Source organism: Trichomycterus rosablanca, chromosome 21 (genome assembly GCF_030014385.1).
Source record: "Trichomycterus rosablanca isolate fTriRos1 chromosome 21, fTriRos1.hap1, whole genome shotgun sequence".
NCBI classification, from domain to species: Eukaryota; Metazoa; Chordata; class Actinopteri; order Siluriformes; family Trichomycteridae; genus Trichomycterus; species Trichomycterus rosablanca.
Genome location: NC_086008.1, coordinates 12,716,715 through 12,743,763, shown reverse-complemented (window position 1 = coordinate 12,743,763; position 27,049 = coordinate 12,716,715). Strand labels below are relative to the sequence as shown.

General features: G+C 40.5%; 1 protein-coding gene across 1 annotated transcript in view; it reads right to left on the bottom strand.

Annotated features, from left to right (window-relative positions):
* Nucleotides 1–27,049, bottom strand: part of edil3a (EGF-like repeats and discoidin I-like domains 3a) — a 287,021-nt gene that overhangs the window by 21,136 nt on the left and 238,836 nt on the right. Inside the window, exon 9 of the mRNA XM_063017541.1 lies at nucleotides 17,636–17,791. Coding sequence (XP_062873611.1) covers nucleotides 17,636–17,791 — 156 coding nt within the window. The remainder of the gene's footprint in view (nucleotides 1–17,635; nucleotides 17,792–27,049) is intronic.

Sequence of the window (27,049 nt, the reverse complement as noted above, 5' to 3'; positions counted from 1 at the left end):
GCACACACGTTGAGTTTAAGGGTACAAATTTCTCGACGAAGGGCTTTGAGTTTCAAAGATTTTAAGTTTAGGGGCGTTGAATTAACAAGGTACCACTGTATGTAAATATAGAAACAGTTCTAGCCATCATTATCGTCACTTTTATTTGTATAGCACCTTTCCCATGATCAAGAATGCTTTGCAACCGAAGAACCATGAACACATTATACAGAAGTACAACAAAAGGTCAGTACAATAACAGGCGGAACCATAAAAACATAATTATAAATAAGTAAGTCTAAGAAAAGTATTCCACAATTTGGGAGCTACCACACATAGTGGTCAGTTTAAACCTTGGAACTAAAAGAAGGCCTTATGGTTTGCGGTTTTAAGGTACAAGATGGGTCATATTAATGCAGAAGCTTAACCAAGTAGTGAACAGCTTTATATGTATATGAAGAACCTTGTATTAGATACGAAATGCACTAGGTAACCAGTTAGGACTGAAGGATGGGAGTGCTGGGTGCCCCACTTTATGCTACAAATTCAACTTTCTTGGAAGTACAGCAAGCACTAAGTCTCACTGGCAAGGACAGAGACACTGCTAAGCCTTGAGAAATGTATGAATGCAGCTAAATACAGGATCATCCTTGAATGAAATGTCCTTCAGAGCGCACAGACACTAGCATTGAAGTGGCTTTATGGTAACTTGATGAGTCCTTGAATTGTCTGTACAAATCTCAGACCTGAACGTCATCAAACTTTTGTGGAAAAACCTAGATATGGTATTTTAAAGATGCTTGCTTCCCAGGATGACTGAGATCAACTGTGCAAATCCAGCTGTGCAAAACTTGTATGGACAAGTAATAAAAAAATTTCCACATAGTTTTGTAAATTGGAAATGTTTAGATTTTTAATTAATTTTTGAAAAACTCAAAGCATCACAAGCTTACATCAATCCTAAGCCCAGCCAACTTGCATTGCTGGGGTTTGTCCAGCTCCCCAGCATGCCCCCTGTGCCAGGGAAGAGGCTCCCTGGAGCACATCTTAAGCTGCTGCCCAAAAGCCATGGGAGAGGGGAGTCACAAGTGGCGCCATGACCAGGTGTTGGTATCTGCTGGTATTCAGCAGAGCAAACATCAGCTCCACACGAGGCATGACATTGCCTTTGTCAAAGCTGGAGAAAGACGGCAACCTGAGCCCAGGTCCTCAACTGGGCTGTTAGCCTTAGCTCGTGACTTGCAGCTGGAGGTCAACCTAGGAAAGCAGTTAAGGTTCCAACACATCGCAAGGACGTCACTCGGGCCAGATTTGGTCTCATCATCAGCCTCTTCAAAGCAAGTTGTGTTAGTGGAGCTCACTGTCCCTTGGGAAGACTGTATAGAGGAGGCAAAATATCTGGATCTCACGGAGGAGTGTAAAAGGTATGGGTGGAAGAGTCACTGTGAGCCCATTGAAGCCGGCTGCAGGGGCTTTGCAGGGCCTCCTTGGAGAGGAAAGCCACCAAAAACATCACTGATGCAGCTGAAAAGGCATCAAGGTGGCTGTGGATCAAAAGGGGCATAGCTTGCTACTTGGACACAAGTCGGTGGCTGATCAACCCCGACTGGGTCGCCCAGGTGAGGGTGTCTGATGATCTAAGACCCGAAACACTCTATGACCCTGGGTTCATTACTGAAGATGTGTCCAAATTGCACCACACGTTGTTTTCAGAACTTACTTCTATAAAGAGGCAGGTCATGCCTCACCACTGAGACTCCAGGTGTAGCCTTGCACCTGCACGAATTGAAAGGGGAGCCAGTTTGCAGGATGCTTAGTCAAGGTAGAACAATACTGTGGCTAAAAAAAGCAACAAACAAAAGAGGTAAAAGGAAATTGCTGCAGTACGTGGCCAAAATTCCAGAAACTAACAAAGTAACACGTGAAGGACACAAACCAATTGCAGCCCGCTATGGAGAAAGGGGATACAAAGGGGATAGAGTGGACATGAACACTGGTTGTCAATTAAAGACCTCACTTATTTGGGTAAACAAAGGAAGCACACAAAGCCATTACAGCTCTGGTGGCCAGTGTCTATCCATACATACAGAGGTGCCGCAACACCAGTTTGGCGTTCCCAGCATCCATTCGCACTTCCACTTTCACGAATTAGCAATTACAGCTCTGGTGGCCAGTGTCTATCCATACATCATACAGAGGTGCCACAACACCAGTTTGGTGTTCCCAGCATCAATTTGCACTTCCACTTCCACAAATTAAGACTCATTGAGACGCTGGTGACTGTTAGTTCAGAGGAACCAAGACGTCAATCATCTGTGCCCCATGTCCCCTCCGCCAGCCATAAATAGCACAGCAGATGAACATGATTCTGTGAATCGTGCCTCCCTGCTGATCTCCTTGGCAGTTGGGCCAATTACAACTTCATTAATATGGGTGATTAAGTGTAGATGGATGGGGGGAACATGGCAATTATACTTGTTCAAAATAAAATCCACAGACTAATTAAGTGTGCTTAAAATCCAGGGGTCTAAATACTTTGTGGATTCACTGTGTGTAAGTTTGCCTGGCTGAAAATTTCACCTGCTGGGTGTGAAGGTGTGTCATGAGTGTGAAGAATGCAAAATATATACATATCTACATACAGTGGGGGAAATAAGTATTTGATCCCCTGCTGATTTTGTAAGTTTACCCCCTTACAAAGACTTGAACAGTCTATAATTTTTATGGAAGGTTTATTTTAACAGAGAGAGACAGAATATCAACAAAAAATCCAGAAAAAAAACATTAAATAAAAGTTATAAATTAATTTGTATTTAATTAAGGGAAATAAGTATTTGATCCCCTACCAACCAGCAAGAATTCTGACCCCCACAGACCGGTTATGTGCCCATGAGGCACACAAATTAGTCCTGTCCCTGTATAAAAGACTCCTGTCACAGAATCAGTTTCTTCCGTTCAAATCTCTCGACCATTATGGGCAAGACCAAAGAGCTATCAAAGGACATCAGGGACAAGATTGTAGACCTGCACAAGGCTGGAATGGGCTACAAGACCATCAGCAAGAAGCTTGGTGAGAAAGAGACCACTGTTGGTGCAATAATTCGAAAATGGAAGAAATACAAGATCACAGTCAATCACCCTCACTCTGGAGCTCCATGCAAGATCTCACCTGGTGGGGTAAGAATGATTCTGAGAAAGGTGAGGTCAGTCCAGAATTACACGGGAGGAGCTTGTCAATGATCTCAAGGGAGCTGGGAGCACAGTCACCAAGAAAACCATTAGTAACACACTTCGCCGTAATGGATTGAGATCCTGCAGTGCCCGCAAAGTCCCTTTGCTCAAGAAGGCTCATGTACAGGCCCGTCTGAAGTTTGCCAATGAACACCTGAATGATTCAGAGAAAGCTTGGGAGAATGTGATATGGTCAGATGAGACCAAAATTGAGCTCTTTGGCATCAACTCCACTCGCCGTGTTTGGAGGCAGAGAAATGCCCGGTGTAGATGGTGTTCTTGGGGTCATATCCAGCATTTCTCTGCTCCCAGCTCCCTTGAGATCATTTACAAGCTCCTCCCGTGTAATTCTGGACTGACCTCACCTTTCTCAGAATCATTCTTACCCCACCAGGTGAGATCTTGCATGGAGCTCCAGAGTGAGGGTGATTGACTGTGATCTTGTATTTCTTCCATTTTCGAATGATCGCACCAACAGTGGTCTCTTTCTCACCAAGCTTCTTGCTGATGGTCTTGTAGCCCATTCCAGCCTTGTGCAGGTCTACAATCTTGTCCCTGACGTCCTTTGATAGCTCTTTGGTCTTGCCCATGGTGGTCGAGAGATTTGAACGGAAGAAACTGATTCTGTGACAGGAGTCTTTTATACAGGGACAGGACTAATTTGTGTGCCTCATGGGCACATAACCGGTCTGTGGGGGTCAGAATTCTTGCTGGTTGGTAGGGGATCAAATACTTATTTCCCTTAATTAAATACAAATTAATTTATAACTTTTATTTAATGTTTTTTTTCTGGATTTTTTGTTGATATTCTGTCTCTCTCTGTTAAAATAAACCTTCCATAAAAATTATAGACTGTTCAAGTCTTTGTAAGGGGGTAAACTTACAAAATCAGCAGGGGATCAAATAATTATTTCCCCCACTGTATATAAATACACATCTTTTGCTTTAATTTCACTATATGGCCAAAAGTATTTGGAGCTTGTTGTAATACGACATCCCATTTAAAAAAACAAATGGTATTAAAATAGAGTGAAAGCTTTGTAATCTATTGGCTATAACAACAGCCAATCTTTTGAGAAGGCTTCCCACAAGACTGTGGGAATTTGTGCCCATTTAGTGAACATTTATTTATTTATTTATAAGGATTTCTTGACGGTAATGGTAGTTACTCATTACGCAAGATTCATCAGTTCACAAGTTTAATGTCAAACACAGTCATGGACAATTTTGTATCTTCATTTCATCTCACTTAAATGTTTTTGGACTGTGGGAGGAAACCGGAGCTCCCGGAGGAAACCCACACAGACATGGGGAGAACGTGCAAACTCCACACACAGACCGCTCCACATGGGGCTCAAACCCAGGTGGCTACATACTGAGCCACTGCGCCGCCCCCATTCAGTGAACAAAGCATTTGTATGGCTGGGCACTGGTGTTGGTCAAGAAAGTCTTAATCGGTATTCCAGATCGTTCCGCAGCTTCAGTGGGGTTGGGGTCAGGGCACTGTGCAGGACACTTTTCCTCATGATTTTATAGATTTTATAGAGCTTGCTTTGTGCACAGGGGTACAGTCATGCCGGAACAGGAAAGTGTCTATCCTAAACCATCGCTACAAAGCATATAATTTCCTTTATATTAGGGCTGAGCGATATGGATCAAAAATAATATCTCGATATTTTTTCGCTGAACGGCGATGTACGATATATGTCTCGATGTTTTTTTATCCCACAAGGTAATAACAAAAAGACACTTCTGAGACAAAGCTACATGTTCCACATTTTTTACAGGCACTTTTATTAAAATTCATGCTGGGGAAGCTTCACACAAGAACTATTTTTACTTAAAAAAAAAATGTTTCTAAGGTATCTCCTGTCGTGTAATGTGAATTACAAATATATTGTCTGGCCCTTTAAGAATGTTAAGTGCACTATAGGGCGCAGGGAGCGAGTGTGTAGGGAAGGTATCACAATTGATCGTTTCCGGCTGTGCTCATGTTCTTCTGTTGTTTTGCACTGAGCTTGTGTGGTATTAAAAGTAGCGTTCTTGTTAAACCCCCCTCACATGTTTGGACTTTTTTACATCACCGTCGCCACAACATTTACATTAATATTTTCTTTTACTGTATAGAACTCAGTTCTGTAATACAGGTATAACTAATCGTTCATGTTACTGTGTAACTATTACAACATTTAATGCATTTTAATTAGCGTTCTGCTTCATGCACTTTATTATTATTTAACAGCTTTATTTGTTGTTTAATTGCTGTTTGCTCCTTGTTTACTGCAGAGTTAGTTCATGCAATTTTATTAATTTTTGGTTGTTTATTGGCCGACAACAAGAAATACTATAAAAAGAAGATAAATAAATAAATGACGACGTCGGGCGATCATCCAGTATAAACTAACATGACCACGTACAACATCCAGTACAGAAATCACTCCCCATAATGTTTGTTTTTTACAGATATATGCACATCACATATACAAACACACAAGTCAGAACAACAGGAGACGCACCGTTACGTTATTATTACTTTCTCAACACTTGCATGATTTACACTGTACAGTATATGAAGTAAATACGTTTCCCCAACGTTTCCACACGAACGTTCCCCCAACGTTTCCACACGAACGTTCCCCCAACGTTTCCACACGAACGTTCCCCCAACGTTTCCACACGAACGTTCCCCCAACGTTTCCGCACGAACGTTCACCCAACGTTCCCCCACGAACGTTCCCCCCCAAACGTTCCCCCAACGTTTCCACACGAGCGTTCCCCCACGAACTTTCCCTTAACGTTTCCACACGAACGTTCCCCCAACGTTCCCCCCGAACGTTCCCCCAACGTTTCCACACGAACGTTCCCCCAACGTTACCCCCTGAACGTTCCCCCGTTTCCACACGAACGTTCACCCAACGTTCCCCCAACGTTTCCACACGAACGTTCCCCCAACGTTACCCCCGAACGTTCCCCCAATGTTTCCACACGAACGTTCCCCCACGAACGTTCCCCCACGAACGTTCCCTTAACGTTTCCACACAAACGTTCCCTCAATGTTCCTTCACGAACGTTCCCTTAATGTTCCTTCACGAACGTTCCCTCAATGTTCCCCCATGAACGTTCCCTCAATATTCCCCCGAACGTTCCCCCAATGTTCCCCCTGAACGTTCCCCCAACGTTTCCACACGAATGTTCCCCCAACGTTTCCCCACGAACGTTCCCCCAACGTTCACCCTCAACGTTCCCCCTCAACATTTCCTCAACGCTCCCCCCACCCCCTCAACATTCCCTCAACGTTCCCCCACGAACGTTCCATGCAAACACAGAAAGGACACAAATCCCTTTACATGGAAACCCAGGACCTTCTTGCTGTGAGGCGATAGTGCTACCCACCGAGCCACAATGCCACCATGTTTTGTAAAATAATAATTATAATGCAACAAGCAGATAGATCCACATGTACAAAAAACAGCAATTGTATGTAGTTTTAATGTTCAATAGTTCCGTCATTCATGATATAATTAATAATAATGTATTTTTAAAAACTACAAATAGTTTGTACACCTACCTTGTATTGGTAAGCCTTAAATCTCATAAAAATCAATTGTCAGCTGCTAAAAATGAATTTAAATAGCATTTAACTAGACTGTGTTAATCGAACAATGACTTCTTTGTTGGTTATCAGTTGAGCATTACTACTGTATCACTGCTGAAAATGATGAGTCCATGCAATGTATTGAATAATGTGTGTGTTATTAATTTAAGCAGAAAGTAGGGGTGGGCGATATGGCCCTAAAATAATATCACGATATTTCAGGTTATTTTTGCGATAACGATATTTTTGGCGATATAACAAAACATTGAAAAATATTTTTTTTATTTCGAGAAAACACTATTGCAAAAAAAATATAATGTTCAGTTTTTATTTAGAATTAATATAAGTTAACACTTCGTAAAAAAATGTAAGACGTGTAAGAATTACGCACACTTTTCTGTATTTTGTCTTTCCAGTAAAAATAATGTAACATAATGTAATGGCGGAGTCAGACAATTTCCATAGGGGTGGCCAGACTGAGACCATTGCTCACACAGGGGTGGCACAGAAACTGATACCTTTTTTTTATGTGGTCACTCACTCATTTATCTATACAGGCAGTGAGTGCCATGTAGAATTACATCACGAAGACCCGCATACTACTAAGCTTTTTTTCTCTTCATTTTCCCTGACAAGTAAAAAAAATCAAAATATAGCAACCTTAACATTATGAGGAAGAATTTCAAAGATATTCCTTTGCAATACTTTATAATTTGGCTGCCAACTTGTGTGTAATGATGACACTCAATTGAACCCCAGAACATGCTAGCGTGAATGCATGGAAAACTAATTTTAATTTTCTTTTAACAATATGATACACACTGACCAACACTATTAAGCCAAATCAGCCAATTGACTTTACTTTTAATAACCTTCTTCAATGCTGGAGCTTTTTAAAACGGAATATTTTCTTTAAAATAGAAGTGTTATTTAACTGCTATTAAATTGTTTCCCAACAAAATCCGCCCAATTTGGCGGATAACCGCCCAATCTGGCAACACTGGAACGCGCAGAGCCCGGTGGCGCCTTTACTCGTAGCACGCCACAATTACTGCTAAGTACAGTAATAGTAGTACTAAGTAGCAGTAGTACTACGTCTGCGTTGGTGGTTGACATTAATGTTAAGAGTATTCCTGAACTGTTTGGTGGAGGTGCGCTGTTGAATTGCGTCCCTGTGTGAACCTGCGTGCAGAAATACTTCCGCAAAAAAGTTGTCGGCAAAGCGGTGGTTGGGGTTTGGGTTGCCAAAGATTAATTTATGGTGGACTTAGAGTTTTTGGAAAGAGCTCCTCCACTGCAGAGCCGCTTTCCGCCATACTCGTTGCTGTGCCCAAATTACCCACGTAACGAACGTACGTCATTACGTAAACAACGCAGAATATCGCTATTATTACGATATGGGCTTTTTTGTATCGTTTTAAAAATTATACCGGTATTATCGTGAACGATACAATATAGCACACCCCTACTTTATATAATTAATTTATTACACCTGTTAGCAATTGTTGTGGCTGAAACACACATTTCAAAATTAGAAGGGGTGTCTGAATACTTTTGTATATAATGTAATCTCTATACCGGAGGTAAAATGAACAACAGTGCTTTGTGTCTTTGCTGGTTCCTCTCAAGGTTTCTTCCTGTATTTTTCCTTGCTATCGTCACCCTCGGCTTGCTCAACAAGGGTTTTTTGGTCTGTTGGTCCTGGATTCTGTAAAGTTGCTTTGCGACAATGTCTATTGTAAAAAGCGCTATACAAATAAATTAAGTTTTAACTTGCTGTTGGCTACTTACAGCTTTAGAGTTATTATATGCTGAAGGAACTGTCAAATGCAATGACATTAACGCTAGAGTTTGCATTAGATTTAAGTGGTACGCTGTTACTACTGACAGAATGCAATAAGTACACCTCTGAGAGAACTACGTCAAACAGTAAGCCTATTTCCAAAGCATTTTTTTTTTTACTGAGGTTTGAGCTGTGGTTTTGCCTGTGTGGTGGAAAACCCCTTATTGAAATACCTCAGACTGGATTATGAGTAGAAAAGAGTTTTATTCTTGTCTGCAGAGACAAAGTCTCACATAGAAACTCGGTGAATGTGATAAGATTGAAAATAATCACCCTCTATACTCCCATCAGTCACCTTGTAAGACAGTGGGAAGAGTCTTCAAAGTCTTGTTGCAGCTAAAAAAGCTCATTTTGAGCAGTACTGTTATTCTATTTTAGATCCTCCTGCCCCTGCTGGTTTGTGAAATTATATTTTATATGAAACCAGTCCGTGGTGCCAAAAGAGGTTGGGGATCGCTGACGTACACCACTTTTCAGTAACATTCCATTGTGGCAGTGTTCTTGGAATATTGGAATAAGACTACTGGCAATTATGCCCTAAGCATATCTTTTTGGGGGACAGTGGTAGCCTAGTAGAGCTTTGGGCTATTAACTGAAAGGTTGAGAGTTTGAATCCCAGCCATGCAGCCACAGTTGGGCCTATAACCGTACAATGGTTATATGACCCCAGCTTCCAGACAGGCTGGGATATGCGAAAAACGAATGTTATTGTACTGTATACACAGATCAGTCATAACATTAAAACCACCACCTTGTTTCTGCACACATTGTTCATTTTATCAGCTCCACTTACCACATATAAGCACTTTGTAGTTCTACAATTACTGACTGTAGTCCATCTGTTTCTCTACATACTTTGTTACCCCCCTTTCATGCTGTTCTTCAATGGTCAGGACCACTACAAAATAGGTATTATTTAGGTGATGGATCATTCTCAGCACTGCACTGACACTGACATGGTGGTGGTGTGTTAGTGTGTGTTTTGCTGGTATGAATGGATCAGACACAGCAATGCTGATGGAGTTCATAAACACCTCACTGTCACTGCTGGACTGAGAATAGTCCACCAACCTAAAATATCCAGCCAACAGCGCCCCGTGGGCAGCGTCCTGTGACCACTGATGAAGGTCTAGAAGATGACCAACTCAAACAGAAGCAATAGATCTGCGATCGTCTCTGACTTTACATCTACAAGGTGAACCAACTAGCTAGGAGTGTCTAATAGAGTGGACAGTGAGTGGACACGGTATTTACTGAATACTGAATTTACTATAAACTCCAGCAGCGCTGTTGTGACTGATCCACTCATACCAGCACAACACACACTAACACACCACCATCATGTCAGTGTCACTGCAGTGCTGAGAATGATCCTCCCATATAAATAATACCTGCTCTGGGGTGGTCCTGTGGGGGTCCTGACCATTGAAGAACAGGGTGAAAGTAGGCTAAAAAGTATGTAGATAAACAGATGTAATACAGTCAGTAATTGTAGAACTTCAAATTGCTTCTGTATGGTAAATGGAGCTGATAAAATGGACAATGTGCGTAGAAACAAGGAGGTGATTTTAATGTTATGGTTGATCAGTGTATGTATAAAAGACAAGTAAAGGCATTCTATTCTATATCCACGTTCTTAGTAGTAATTAATACATATTATGTATTAATACTTAATTTCTTTCCACACCTGTTATAAAACGTCTTTGGTGTTAAACAGTGGTAGGTTTAAAAATAGAAAAAAAAATAAGATTACACATGGCCTGTGAGTCTACAAACCACCTTGGTAAAAGCAGAGTTTCTATCCCCACGATGCCCGAAATTGCCAGGCACCAGTGAATCATACGATTTCTGAGGTACATTTTCAATGTCTGAGCTACAAGTATAGAGCGCTGTGAATATAGTGCCAATCTGAAATCTGCCAGTCACTTTTAGATTGTTCGAGGGGGTTTTACTTGACATTTATTTCTGTCATCCGTCTGTTTCTGTGGATCTATTATTCCGGGCTTGTCTAGACGACCGACTGGGTTCGAACCATCCAAAACTGTCAATATTCTTTTACTTCCTACACAGACTGTGCTCATGCCTGACTCATGCTGGGTGGTGGCCTAGATCCAAAGAAGTCAATGTTTCTGCACAAAAAAAGATGGTTGTGTCTGGAAAATTGGGCTTCAAAGCGTGACATTTATTGGAACTGTAAAATGTATAAATCTAGGTTTTACACTAATGTTTTGTAATTAAATTAATTAATTTTATATTTATTTATTATTATTAATATTATTTTATTTATTTATTTTATTTATTTCAGATTATTATTATTATTTTTTAGAATTTTCTATTTTTTCCCACTTTTTTCCCCCAATTTTCTCCCCTAATCTAGTCGTGTCTAATTACCCTGATTGCATCCTCTATACTGATTCGACCCTTCACCGCTGACTGAGGACGCCTCTCAACTGACATACGCCCCCTCCGGCACATACAGTCAGTACAGACTGCATTTTTCACCTGCACGAGTCGAGTTCATACACTGACGGGCACTGTGTACGGAGGCTGCACAGCCGTAAAATACACTAGCACACCAGAGCTGGGATTTCGAATACATCGTATCAAATGCTCAGCTCTGCCATCTGACTGGGCTGGGCGGCTGCATGAACAACAATTAGCTGTTGTTCAGGTTGGGATGAGCCGGATAGAGGACCTCATAACTGATGCAATTACGACCTCTGCTGGCTGATTGATGCCGCCTGCACAGAGACGTTGATCATGGTGTGCACAAGACTGATCCACATATGAACTCGCCTCGTGCAGGTGAAAAGATGCAGCTCGCTCTCCTCAATCAGGATGGGGGTCAGCACTAGTAGAGCATAATGCAGTTGGGTAAAAAAAAAAAGGAAGAAAATGCATTAAAAAATAAAAAAGTTTTCCATCACACAATTCCATGTTAGTATGGTACACTTCATAATCAAACGTATATTGGCGTCTCTTTTAATTATTGAGTTCAGGTGTTTTAACCATGACTTAAAGCAAAATAAAATCAATCATATAGAACAAATAGTTTGCTTCCAACTTTAAGATAAGTTTGGGAAAGCCCTTTTCTGTTCTAGCATGACTGTCCCTCTGCACACAGCGTTAGGTCCATAAAGACATGGTTTGTCCAGTTAGTTGAGGAGAAACTTAAGTGGAGTGCTAACCTCAACCCCATGTATCGCCTTGACATGAACCGGAGTCTGTCTGGCCCTCTCTTCCAACATCAGTGTTTGACCTTACAGATATTTTGTTGATTGAATGAGCCCACATTTCCACTACATAATAAGACACTACATACTTTTATACATAATTTTATAGGAGGCCTGTTTAGAAGCATGGAGTCTGTAATAGCTGCAGAAGTGGGCAAATGCAGGATAGCTTGGTAGGTTCAAAGCTCAAGGCTAAAGAGGTGATTAGTATGAACAGCTGGGACAATGTTGTCCTTTTGGCTCTTCCTGATCTTGCTTTAAGTCATGCACTTAAATATTTCACAGCTGGTTTTAAAGCAGCTCAGATACCAACAATATCTCTGAAGATGTGCTCCTCTCACAGAACAGAGTGGTTTGGACGTTTCGCAAGGATGCTCCTATTTGAACTGTTTTGAGCACTGAGGAAAGGAATGGAGAAGTCTGGGCTGATCTGTTCAGCTTGATGCCACTGTGACCCTCATCAGGAGAATTGGACGTAATGAGAGATTGCTTTGGAGTTGCAGCCTACCGACCTGAACATGATCCCCTGACATGTGAGTCACTTCAATGACTTTATAAATGAGCCTTCCATATGAAAGATGCAATAAATTAGTTCCACTGATATGACTGTAAGAAGTCTAATTTATTTTTAAATATCATTTTGGTTGGTGCATTTACTCCCTAATTGCCCCTTACGACCTGCGTGGAACTGCTTTGTGTTTGTTTCCAGTTTGAATAGTAAGCACAGCCTTTTCATCTTGTACTTATCTAAAAGAAAAACAAGGATCACATAGCCAAATGCTAATTTCTTACAATGCTTAAAATTGGTGGGTATTGTAAACAAGCAAAGCTTTCAGTTATTCAAATAATTTAAGATTAATGCCAAGCTTTGGTCATTGATTTGTAGTAAGTAACAAGCTCTTTCTGTGGTCTCTTTTTGATCTTATGTCAATGACTGAGTAGTGGAACAACCCTAATTATAAATATTCTAATAATTAAGGAAGGTAAAAGCATTGGACACAGTTCCCCTGAAACCTGAACACAAAGGCAACTGGACAAACCATATCTTTGTGTGGACTGTACTTTGTGTGTAGGTGGACCATACATGGCCTTACCAAACTTTTTACCTTAAAGCTGGAGGCAAATGATTTATTTTATATGATTGATTTTATTAGCCTTTTAGCCATGGTTAAAGCACCTGAACTCAGGAGAGATGTCCGTATACTTTCGGTTATGAAGTGTACCCTAATAACATAGAACTGTCTGATGTAAAACTAGCGAGCAGATTCCAATACAAAACCAGTCTAAGTGATTTTCAGGCCTGTTGGAGGTTAGATTCTATTTTTTTTAACTGGTCAGTGACACACTGGTGGGAAACCTTGGTTTTATCCTTGCATCATTTACATTCCAGTAGGGCTGGGCTGTATGATGGTACATTTGGTATTCCGTCTTTGATTCCTCATACGGTATGGATTTTTCATATACCGCCATACCGTAGCATAGACAATACAACAGCTGTAGGCTTCAAAAGGCAGCAGATCATATAATATTGTTCGCCGCTTAAAGCGCTATGGAGCGCCGTGTAGATTGGGGAGGACGAGGCTGCTCCACGACCCCTCCGACACGTGCACAGCAATCGAACATCTTATCACCTACACTTGACGAGTGCAGTGCAGTGCAGTACAGCGCTGTGTACGGAGAGCCACACCCTCTACCGCACTCCTTTCCCATCTCCGTGCAGGCGCCACCAAACAGCCAGCAGAGGTCGTAATCGCACTAGTCTGAGAGAGAGTCCCCATCCGGCTTAATCCCGCCCCTATCTGAACAACAGACCAATCGTTGTTCATGTGGCCGCTCAGCATCAGCCGTCAGGCAGAGCCGAGATTCGATACGATGTATTCGAGATCCCAGCTCTGGTAAATAGCGTGTGTTTTTACCGCCGTGCCACCTGAGCGGCCTAGAGGGAGAAATTATGTTTTCTTATATACAAACCTCAGACTTTCCTCAGAGTTCATTACAGTAATAAAAGTACTGTACCTTTTATTTGACTAAAAACTTTGTTGTAGTGGGTTTTAACACACACATTTAGTGGTAAAAGCATACTGATGATACATACACCTCATAAATCATGACACACTGCTCCTTCCTACATGAAAAGTAAATAAGCTGCTTGTTATAAGTAAAAAAGTATCAGTATCAGTATTGGCAATACTGGTCCTGTATTCACTTGTTATCGGATCGATACCAAATTTTGCAGTATCGCACACCACTAGACATTACGAACGCAGTAACAATCCACATGTGCAAGGACACGATTCCTCTATAGGGGTCATTCCTGGGATTGGGTGCCCTTTGGACCTTAAAACTTTTTGAAAATGAAACACTGTTTTTATTTGTTTTTCATGTTTTGTTATAAAAAGGACATGTTTTACTTTTCCAAACTAATATTGGTCAAGCTAAATTACACATGAACCTCATATGTGACGTCCAGCCTGTTACGTATTAGGTTCTAACAGGGTGGATCATAACAGGGTGGACATTCTGACATAAAATTAGCCATTAGCTAGCAAGTGAGCAAAACCATGCTAGCATAAAAGTGAATTCAGACAAATAATTCTCTGCTTTTTAGTGTGATAATTTTTGAAATGATTAAATCGTATTGCTTTTTCTCATATATCCCATAACAGGGTGGACATGTTATGGTTAACCATATAAGACTTTTAGGATAAAATGTGGAAAAAACAACATTAAAATGAAGCCACTCATCTGCCACAGTTGTTTTCCCTCCAAAAAGATCATGTGAACGCCAGGAAATGATGTCAGTATGCAAAACAGTTCTTCATTTTAAGAGACAGTAGTAAGAGATAACAGGGTGTACAGCAACTTGAGGGACGTGTGAAAAACCCTTATAATCAGCAATAAAATAAAACTCATAAAGAAAATAAATCCAAGGTTTAGAGGGACTTAAGCAAAACCTTTTAAACAGTATTGAAAGACTGAGATATTTTAAATATTAAACCTCACATATCCATCACTAAATCAGAATGTACAGCACTGGGGACATGGGAAAACCTCTGGTATCTAAGAGATAAAAACAGTATGTATACAGTATGTATATGTCATTTTATTTGGGGGGGGGGGGGGGGGGGTAGAAAACATTGTCGTTAGTATTTGAAAGTGTTAATTATTTCAGTAAGATATTTAGAAAATTGTATTGTTTAAAATGTACTTAATAAATACAATAATCAGTACTGGGGACACAAAAGGCACTGAATTGTAGGAATGACCCATAGACAGTTGAGAAAGAAGCTTTCAGAGCAATAATTAAAACACTGGATTCCAGGTATGTCTTATGGGGCGAAAATACTTCATGTTAGTCGCTATTTCAACGTTATAGGCGAACTGGAGGTATTTAAAGATGTACTATTTTACATCAGACCTGTGGTCAAGTTGTACAGTGGAGTTTGCAATTGTTTTATTTGTTAAAGGAGGACTAAGGGTAATTGTTACAATACTTATAATAATAATATTAAATAAACTTTGTCCCGTTTTTCGATTACGGGGTCGGCATTTCCGGCTTCTTCCCGTTAGGGGCTGCCGGCGGGATTTGGCACAGTTTTTACGCCGGATGCCCTTCCTGACACAACCCTCCCTATTCATCCTGGCTTAGGACCGGCACTACAATGCACTGGTTTGTGCATCTAGCGCAGGGGTGTCAAACTAATTTTCACCGAGGGCCACATCAGCATTATTGTGGCCCTCAAAGGGCCGATTGTAACGTATCCTGCTGTGATTGCAGTCTGTTGTTTTTCTTGGAGGCTAAATTCTGCATTTATATTGTCCTCCTTTACCACAGACACAGCCTCATAACACAAGAGACGCACCGTTTTCTCTTCCTGAAGCACAAACTTGTTTTCATTTTCATTAAATTTCCTCCTTCTGCTTAATTTTCTTACTTATCTTCTTGTACATTTTGGGATTATGTGTAAATATTTCTTAACATCATCTACTGGTGGGATGTGTCACTTTGCAAGTCACAAAATCAGCATGCATTTTGAGAGATGCAGTTAATGTAGGAGTTTACAGTGTATTTTAAGACAATTGTTTTGCCCTCACTAATAGTTTATCCGCCTTGCTCAGCTAGACAGACAGACAGACAGACAGACAGCTAGCTCTCTTCAGAACACAGTCGGTTTTATTTGCTTCCCAGCTGTGTGATACACTGTGTGCACCAGAATGAAGTAAAAATACAAACAATAAAAACAATAAAGAACTTAATACAGTAAAAGCACACAGCTGTAGTCAAGTGTTACATCTGGTACAATATGAGATTTAACCAAACATAAAATAGCGCTAATGAGTTAGCATTTTGTGTAAAGATACTAATTGCTATAGTAACGGTAACAACTGTATTTAATTACGGTAAATTTGAAACTAAACCGCTGTGATATACTCACTAAACATTTACTAACAACTGAGAATATAAACGCCACTACTTACAGACGATGCTTTGGTATTATACTGCAAGATAATTATTTATATTTATTATTATTGTTTACATTACTACCCGCGTTCTTTTGCCGTAAAAGTCACATGGCTTCTCAGCGAAGGTCAAAGTTAGTTGCCATGACTACGATGTCAACAGTTGCATTTAAAGGCGCAGGTGTCCCATTAAATTATAAGCGCGTCTCTGTAACGACTCGAACCATCACAACAATCGTACAGTCGTTTAAGCTCTCGCGGGCCACATAAAATGACGTGGCGGGCCGGATCTGTTTGACACCCCTGATCTAGCGGCTAGGTGGCATGTTTTTGGACTGTGGGAGGAAACCCACGCGGACACGGGGAGAATATGCAAACTCCGCACAGAAAGGACCCGGACCGCCCCACCCGGGTATCGAACCCAGGACCTTCTTGCTGTGAGGCGACAGTGCTACCCACTAAGCCACCGTGCCACCCCTTAAATATTAAATAAACAATAAACAAAATTGTATTTATTGCAACTGTTTCACGAGTACTGATTTCATCACATACCGTGTCATTTTGTGGGGCCAAGCAAAGCTTATAGTACTCAAAACCTTCATTATATACATGGTGTAATTAAAACGTTTTATATTGTATGCACTTATGACAGTAGAATAAGCCTGAATAGTAGAATAAACATGTCAAAAAGTCCCAGTCATACATTTTTGCTTCTGGTTTTCTCATTTTGATATATAGAAGGACACTACAGTATCCAGATAAAAATCCATGCCAACACACACACAGTGTTAGAAGGTTTTTGAACCTTTGAGTTTTGAACCCAGTATTCACATTGCTGTGCATGACCATGCTGCTGTAGGGGGGGCTGGGCTGTATTACTTTCTGTAGTTATGAATTCTAGTAAAGTATCGGCTCGGGTAGATCGAGCTCTTACCTGAGCTTGAGAATGAAAGAAAAAAAATGAGGCAGAAGTGTGATGTGCTGGTGCAGAGGTGCACTGAGAATTCTGATAAGAAGGTCTGGCATGAGGGGCATGAGAGGAGAAGCTCTGCTACTATTTATTTAAATAGTATTTGGCAAGACGGGGTCGGTTTGGGCTGTACGTCTGACTTTTGATGCCATATTTCTCTTCAAAGGATGCTCACAGGGGGAAAATGTTTTACCTTTGAAAGGTAAAAGAAACGTCTTTGACACATTTCAAAGACTCAAGTAGCTTTTACCCTTGATGTAAATATTTCTTTGATTGGGCAACTTTTTTTGTTTTTGAGGAGAGGATTATGGGAACAGGCTTACCTTATCTTTCTTCTGTTTTTCATCCTGATATATGTGCCATCTTTCTCCATCGTTGCTGAAAGCAAGCTTGTAGGAGCCCACGAACTGCACGTGGCCGAAATCCTTAGCCCCCTGGGTGATGATGCCTGTTATTTTCGTCGGCATGAGCATGTCCACCTGAAAGAAAAAGAACATGAATGAGCGAGAATAAGAATCGGTAACAACGGATTAAGTGCGCTCGGCTTTAATGGCTTATGATGGCTTGTAAAAAATACTGTAATTAACAGTAATGGGGGGAAACCCGCTTCAGTGATTAATAGCAATTTTGTTGGCACTTCCTGTGCACAGCAGCAGAGCTGAAAGAGCTAGGCATATTTTTTTTCTATTTATTCTCCCCTTTTTCTCCAATTTTGTCCAATTGCCCGATTGCGTCATGCTTCCTCTCCACCAATGCCGATCCCCGCTCCGATTGAGGAGAACGAAGCTAACCCACGCCCCCCCGACACGTGGGCAGCATGCCGTATGCATCTTATCACCTAAGCTTTGACGAGTGCAGTGCAGCTCAGCGTTGTGTACGGAGAGACACACCCTGACATCACTCTTTTCTCATCTCTGTGCAGCCGCCATCAATCAGCGAGCAGAGGTCGTAATTGCATTAGTTATGACAGAGAGACCCTATCCGACTTAATCCCACCCATATCTGAACGTCAGGCCAATCGTTGTTCATGTGGCCGCTCAGCCTAGCCGGCAGGCAGAGCTGAGATTCGATACGAAGTATTCGAGATCCCAGCTCTGGTTCCATTGTGTGTTTTCCGCTGCGCCACCTGAGAGGCCCGGCACAGCAGCTTTTTGAGCGTAGGTCCTCCGGTTAGGATGAGAATGAGAACACTGAAGCAGATCAGAATCTGAAGATATCTGGCCAACATATGTAATTAGGAATGACAGGCATTTCTTTGTACATGTGAACCTGTTCACTGACGCTTGATTTAACTTGAAAGCGAAGCTAAAGGTCTCTAAGCGGTAAAGGGTGAAAGTGCAGAATTGAATTTCACTCTCACCCCTCAGTGCACTTGCAATAGAGAACAGTAGTGTTAAGCTGAACATGACGTCATTTTTTAGCATTTGTATGATGTAGATTGTGAACAATGTGACTATTATGCATTAAGATCAGAAACGGAAGCCGAATGTTACTTTCTTACAATGCCCAAAATTAGTGGGTATTGTAGAGGCAAAGCTCCCAGTTATTCAAATAATGTAGGATTTATAGCAGGCTTTGGTGTTTTTGTGGTCTCTTTTGGTGTCACGTCATTGACTTACTGGTAGAACCCTAATTATGAATATTCTAATAATTAAAGAAGGTAAAAAAAAAGGCATTGTACACACATTTCTCCAAAAACTCAAACTCAACGCCCTTCGTCGGGAAATCTGTACACTCAACCTCAACGTTTCCCTTAAACTCAACATGTTCAGTTTGTTTTTTAAAAATGTATTTATTTAATTTCAAATTAAGAATGAACAGTCGTTTTGTTCAGCGTTCGGCTCGAGCGATGCGGTAACGTCATCAAAGTGTGCGTATGAGACACATCTGCATTTGTGTGGAATAACCATCGGATTCACTCTGAAAGCATCCATGTGTATCTGTGTTTAGCTGGATTTTTCTCCTGTTTCACTTTTAAACTTGTGTTACAGCTCGGGGTGCTGAGAAATTGAAAGGATCTGCTTTTTATTTCAGTGTTTTTATATTATACGTATTTGTGTTATTTTCAGTGTATAGGGTCAAAAAACAACTCCTTGTTTTACGTTAGACTAAAATATATGCACGTCCACGGGACCATGGAATGCATTAACAGGTTTTCTATACATCCTTATGGGAAAAAATACCTTGAAACTCAACGGCAGTCCCAGAACCAATTGATGTTAAGTTTCAAGGTACCACTGAATTGAGGGACTTTTCCAAACATGTATCTTGTCTTTGTTCTTTAAAGTGTTTCTTTTTCCTTTGTCATTATTTTGCCTTTTATTTCTTGCTTTTGTAGTGCCGGTTGCTTAACAACAGCTTACATAGGTCGCCTTACACATTGTACACGTTCCACGGTTGTACCTCGATCAATGCAAAAAATTTAAGAACTGCAAATTCCACAATAGAGAAAAGAAAATGTCAATAAGGATTACGCTTTACAACATGACCCGCTGAGCTTCGGCTGCTTTTCTGCACGCCGGTGTGTGCGCGCGACACTTCGAAACTAATTGCCCCTGCTGTGGCAGTAAACAAAGTGGGTCAGGAGTGAATGGGAATGACAAGCCAGCGTGTGAGCGCTTGATTACACTTACGAGGTTGCACACAAAGCTAATCTCATCCCGACCGGTGATTCATGCCGGCCTGCGAAACCACGGCGAGCCTCGAAGCAGGAGCCGTAATTGCCGTTACGGGTAGCTGTCAGACGAGAAAAAGCTCTGTTCTCCGTGCCGGCGCCGGATCTCCTGCGCCCCACGTCTTCAAGGCTGGTTCTGATTTAAGGTGAAAATGAGCTTGCGAGTTGCCCTGCGTGCTGTGACGGACCTCGGCGGGCGTTAATCTCCCTGTTTGGGGAGGCTTTGTGACCGGTGAGGCCCAGGTTGGGATGCTCATGGCAGGCTCGTAAGAAAATCTATTGAGCCGTGAGATATAAATAAATAAGTGGGGATCCTCAGACTACACCTCCTACGTTCCTCGGTTCTCTCACCTTGTGCTACATGTGTCCTTTTGTTTTCTCTCAGCTAGTACATACAGTATATTGCCACTTAAAAAATAATTTGGCTTTATCAAGTGTAAAAAATGACAAATTATTTGATCCTGCCAGAACTTGGCATTGTCGTATCCAATACAAGCTGGTTTGAATGAAAGCTGGTCTACATGTTGACCTACAACTGTGCTGGGCTTCTTCCATCCTGCATAATTGAAACATCCACTTTAAATGGCGATTTATTCAAAAGGCTTTAGAATGTTGTACATGAGCCCAAGGTTCACATGGAGCTAATGATGCTCTGCATGGCCAAATATAGGTAGCAACTCTCTTTAATTGTTCTAATTGTTGGTTTGGCTGTTTAAGACATTGTTAACAGGTGCATAAAATCACCATGTGAAAATAATATGAAAATTTTACTGACATTCACTGTGGTCCTAATATGCATGCTTTCCATGAAAGCCAGTTTGAGGGTCAGTTGATCCATTTTCCATGTATGAATAACATAGGTGTTTAACCTCAGTGGTAAAAAAAAAAAAACAGTAAAGCTTTAAATAGCTAAATATTACTTACACTTTAATGTCTAAGATACACTATATTGCCAAAAGTATGCACTCATCCATCCAAATCATTGAATTCAGGTGTTCCAGTCACTTCCATGGCCACAGGTGTATAAAGCCAAGCACCTAGACATGGAGACTGCTTCTACAAACATTTGTAGAAAAATGGGTCGCTCTCAGGAGCTCAGTGAATTTCAGCGTGGTACCGTGATAGGATGCCACCTGTGCAACAAGTCCAGCCGTGAAATTTCCTCACTACTAAATATTCCACAGTCGACTTTCAGTGGTATTATAACAAAGTGGAAGCGATTGGGAGCGACAGCAACTCAGCCACCAAGTGTTAGCCACGTAAAATGACAGAGCGGCCAACTTTTTGCAGAGTCGATCGCTACAGACCTCCAAACTTAATGTGGCCTTCAGATTAGCTCAAGAACAGTGTGTAGAGAGCTTCATGGAATGGGTTTCCATGGCCGAGCAGCTGCATCCGAGCCTTATATCACCAAGCGTCGGATGCAGTGGTGTAAAGCCACTAGACTCTAGAGCAGTGGAGACGTGTTCTCTGGAGTGACGAATCACGCTTCTCCATCTGGCAATCCGATGGACGAGTCTGGGTTTGGCGGTTGCCAGAAGAACGGTACTTTTCTGACTGCATTGTGCCAAGTGTAAAGTTTGGTGGAGGGGGGATTATGGTGTGGGGTTGTTTTTTTTTTTTTTTTTTAGGAATTGGGCTCAGCTCCTTAGTTCCAGTGAAAGGAACTCTTAATGTTTCAGCATACCAATTTCATGCTCCCAACTTTGTGGGAACAGTGCACAAAGCAAGGTCCATAAAGACGTGGATGAGCGAGTTTGGTGTGGAAGAACTTGACTGGCCTGCACAGAGTCCTGACCTCAACCCGATAGAACACCTTTGGGATGAATTAGAGCGGAGACTGCGAGCCAGGCCTTCTCGTCCAACATCAGCGTCTGACCTCACAAATGCGCTTCGGGAAGAATGGTCAGAAAGTCCCATAAACACACTCCTAAATCTTGTAGCTGCAAATGGTGAGTCGACATCATATTAAACCCTATGGATTAAGAATGGGAGTCACTCAAGTTCATATGCATGTGAAGGCAGACGAGTGAATATAGTGTATTTATACAGTAGCTACTGATTTAGGTTTCTCTGTTGTTTTATTAAGAATCATTACCAAGCATCTTACGGCAACAGATTAGGATGTAATAATATGGTTTGTGTTAGAGATTATCATTTTAAATATAGTCTGTATACTAAAATGACATTTAAATACATCCTTATGGATTTTATTTCTCACTGCTTAATGCAGGTGAAACAGATGGAGTGTTTTAATGGGTGCTTTATGCAGAACGTTGAAGCTGGTGTGGATTAAATCATTGGTTAAAATGAAGATTTTACTGGCTAAAATTTACATTTATATTAAAGTACTAAAGCTCAGCTTTGCGTGCCATTCAGAAAATCTTTAGGTGCTTTAATCTCCTGGCCAATTTAACTCCAGACTAGCGAAAAGGAGATGTGACTGAAGTGCAAAAATCATATGGAGCAAAGCATGGTGAAATCTGGGAAACGTAAGATTGCATGAGCACTGAATACAGAATCGAGTTTTTTGGGACAGTGTTTAACTATTAAAAAAAAGGCTGAATTGAAGATTTCATTTATATCTGTGTAGATTGAGAACTGCACAGGGAATATTCAACATTCCGCTAAGGAGAGACAACCGGACCAAAATCGCTGTTCGTCTCTAGACATCCATGTACATCAAAACCCAATACAAGTCTCAAACCTTCACCAGCATTAGTCAAAGAAAGTCAGAAATGTTTTGGTTCTGCCATCCATCCCTTCCACGAAAGGATGATCTAATCTGTTTGAGTACTAGAGCTGGGCGGTTTGTGAATCAACCGGGTTAATGATTCGAATCTTTGTACTGAATCGGGAATCACGAGTCCGAGGTCTCAATTAACCCGGATCCTATGAGTCCTCTGACTGGCTTCTGCTAAGTGGGCAAGCAGACTCGTCGGAAATTGAAAAAAAAAGGGTTTGGACAGATTGAAAAGGTCCACGTACTGGCAGAAGCCACCCTTTTGGACCCACGGTTCAAAAAGTCTGCATTTGTGAATAATAATAATAATAATAATATATTATTAATAAAAAAAAAAATAATAATTAATAATATATTTATTATTTATAATAATAATATATTAATAATAATAATAATAATAAATTAAAATTAATTGTACTAGTGTGGACATTTGTAATGTAGTAACCTTACTGTAGTATGAACGCAGTGTTTGTTTGTTTATTAGGATTTTAACGACGTTTTAGATGTTTTACACTTTGGTTACATTCATGACAGGAACGGTAGTTACTCATTACACAAGATTCATTAGTTCACAATGTTATAACGATCACAGTCATGAACAATTTAGCGTCTCCAATTCACCTCACTTGCATGTCTTTGGACTGTGAGAGAAAACCGGAGCACCCGGAGGAAACCCACGCGGACACAGGGAGAGCATCTGGGACCTTCTTGCTGTGAGGCGACAGTGCTACCCACTTGACAGTGCCACCATGCCGCCCTGAACTGATTTTGAGGGGAGGCTCACAAGCCTACGACCAGGGATTTGGCAGAGCTGCTTCTACCCCATATGGCTGACCCTATCGACTGGTGGAGGAATAGAACACCAGTCTATAAAAACGTCCACAGTAACGTCCACAGTAATGAAGAGCAGTGAGTGACTCAAGTGAACCGGATCACATTACTGAGTGACTCAGATTAACCCACAAAATGAACCGAATCTACCACCACTATTGAGTACTCCTAGAGACTTGTGATGCAGACTTGTAGTAGTATTTTGTAATTTAAAATAAAGATGATGATAAATTAGGAGCAACTCCAATAAATAACGATAAAACAAAATAAAAAAAAACAATTAAAAAACAATTTTAAAAAATAGGTTTTGATTACACAACTCCATTTTATTCTGGAAAACTGAGACTGAAGTTGATGTGAATTAGTTTCAATGATGCCACTAGCTTGTTATCATCTACAAATTTCTCTGATGGTGAATAATGATGTTTGTCCTTAAAACACTCTGCATTGTATTATCAACCGCTTTAGCCTGGTCAGGTAGACATACCATGGCATTTCAGGCATACTTACATATGTAAGCAGGGCTTCGGTTGCAACCACTTAAATATAGTCAGTGGTGTGTTGTGTAGATGCTTGACTGACATATCTCTTCAGATTCAGTTTGTGGTTTAGGGTAATAGACTGCTGGGTATCAAATCCAACTTCTGACACCACAAAAAGTGGTGAGTTTTTTTTAGTCTGAAAATTCAATTATGCAAATTGTAAAAATGCAACTTGTAGAAGCTTTGTTAATCGTGAGAAAAAAGGACTTTAAATATTATAATACTCTTTACTTATTAAATGTAATGTATATTAAATAACAATAATAATGATAATAATATATTAAAAATAATATACTAAAAATAATAATATATTATTATTATTATTATTATTATTAATAATAATAGTAATAATAATAATATATGAATGATATATTAATAATAATAATTACAATAACAATAAGAATAATAAAAATAATATAATAATAATAATAATAATGACAATACTAACAATAATAATAATAATAATATATTAATAATAATATACTAATAATAATATATTAGTATTATTATTATTATTAATAATAATAATAATAATAATGTATTGATAATAATAATAATTCATAATAATATATTAATAATAATAATAATAACAATAATAATAATAAAAACAATATTAACAATAATAAAAATGACAATAATAATAATAATAATAATAATAATGAACAATAATGATAAATTAAAATAAATTTTACAAGTGTGGACATTTGTAATGTAGTAACCTTACTGTAGTAGCAAGCAGTTAAGATTTGGGTTAAATACACATTAAATACATATACTTTTACTCTTAAGTGTAGGGTGGCATGGCGGCTCAGTGGGTAGCACTGTTGCCTCACAGCAATAAAGTCCTGGGTTTGATTTCCAGGTGGAGCAGTCCGGGTTCTTTTTGTGAGGAGTTTGCATGTTCTTAATTTTGGCCACTCAAAAATGCGTTTCGGGTCAGTGTCCAAGATAAAATTTCACCATAATCGCAGACTAGCACTCACCTATCTTTAGTTTTGCAGAGGTAATGAGGAGAAACACAATCTGCACTTCTTGCTCAGACACGGCCAATTTAGTCGCAATCGAGGTACCCGACCAGGTTGGTGGCACCTCTGTGGTTTAAACTCGGACAGGCGATTAAGCATATTAGTCCACCGCACCACCTGAGCATCTGCCTAAAATATCCATATTTGTTCTTGCTGTTCATGGCTGATCGGTGTATTTTTCCAAGTGTTTTACCATCGGCAAAAATGTTTTTGGTTGAGTGCGTTGCCACTGATGCACCGCTGCTTTCATATCATCATCACATGAAAATCTTCGCTTCCTTAAAGCTTCTTTGAGCGGTCCAAAAAAGGTGGACTATAAGCTCTCTCTCAGACACGACCAATTACTACTTTTCGCACCCATGCTATTTCCAACAAAAATATAAAAGTGAGGAAACTTTTTGAAGAGGCGTCATATTTCTTTTTTTTAAAATAATTCATTCATCCCAGAATCACTCAATATAATTAAAACTACAAATAAATATAAACAAAATATTTTTCTTCCTTCAAATCCAGGCGCTTCTGTTCTCAGTGGGACAGACGACACAAATCATTTGCTACAATTCTTTCATTTGCACTATTAGAAGAATCCTGATTGAATCCAGAATTAAATCCGGATAGATAATTGCATTTGTGCATCGAAATTGATGAAACCGAACACAGCATTACCCATCGCCTTTTAATTAGTCTTGCGAGGCCCCATGGTTGCGGGTGATGTCTCTATTGATTCTTCTGGGTGGTAGGGACATTTACTAATAAAAAGCTGTTAAAACCTTATGAGGAATGCAGCCACATGAGGATTGTTATGCCGTACACAACATGTCAAGACGTGATCCATGCAGATGTGTTAGCAAAGCCAATAAAATGTGATCAATCCTCATGCATCACTGCGGGCCTTGTTTATTGTATTTTCAGCCCTATATTGAATATTGACAGGATTTACTTCCTACTTTTTACCTCAGGTTTTATACACAGTGTGGTATTTATAGGGGATAGCATCAAAGCAATGTTATTACTTACTAGCCTAAGTAAAGGTTTGGTTATCTTATAATACATAGCTTTTCTAATATGCACCGATCAGCCATAACATTAAAACCACCTCCTTGTGTATACACTCATTGTCCATTTTATAAGCTTCACTTACCATATAGGAGCACTTTGTAGTTCTACAATTACTGACTGTATGCTTTGTTAGCCCCCTTTCATGCTGTTCTGCAATGGTAAGGACCCTCCCAGGACCACTACACAGCAGGTATTATTTGGGTGGTGGATCATTCTCAGTACTGCAGTGACACTGACATGGTGGTGGTGTGTTAGTGTGTGTTGTGCTGGTATGAGTAGATTAGACACAGCGCTGCACAACTGTCACTGCTGGACTGAGAATAGTCCACCAACCAAAAATATATCCAGCCAACAGCGCCCCGTGGGCCACTGATGAAGGTCTAGAAGATGACCAACTCAAACGGCAGCAATAGATGAGCGATCGTCTCTGACTTTACATCTACAATGTGGACCAACTAGGTAGGAGTGTCTAATAGAGTGGACAGTGAGTGGACACGGTATTTAAAAAAAACCTCGAGCCGCTCAGGTGGCGCAGCGGTAAAAAGAAACGCGCTGCAACCAGGGCTGGATTCTGAGAGCGTGGTATCGAATCCAGCCTTGCTTTACCGGTTCGAAGCTGAGTGGCTATATGAGCAACGATTGGCCGGTTGCTCATGTGGGGGGTGGGACAAAGAACCGGATGTGGGTCTCTCTCTGTCAGAATGCGATTGCGTTCTCTGCCGGCTGATTGGAGGCGCTTACACAGAGATGGGAGAGGGTGCCCTTAGGGTGTGTCTCTCCGCATGCAACGCTAGGTGGCGCCAAACTCGTCAATGTGTGGGTGGCAAAGATGCATCTGGCTGCTGCTCGTGTTTCGGAGGGGA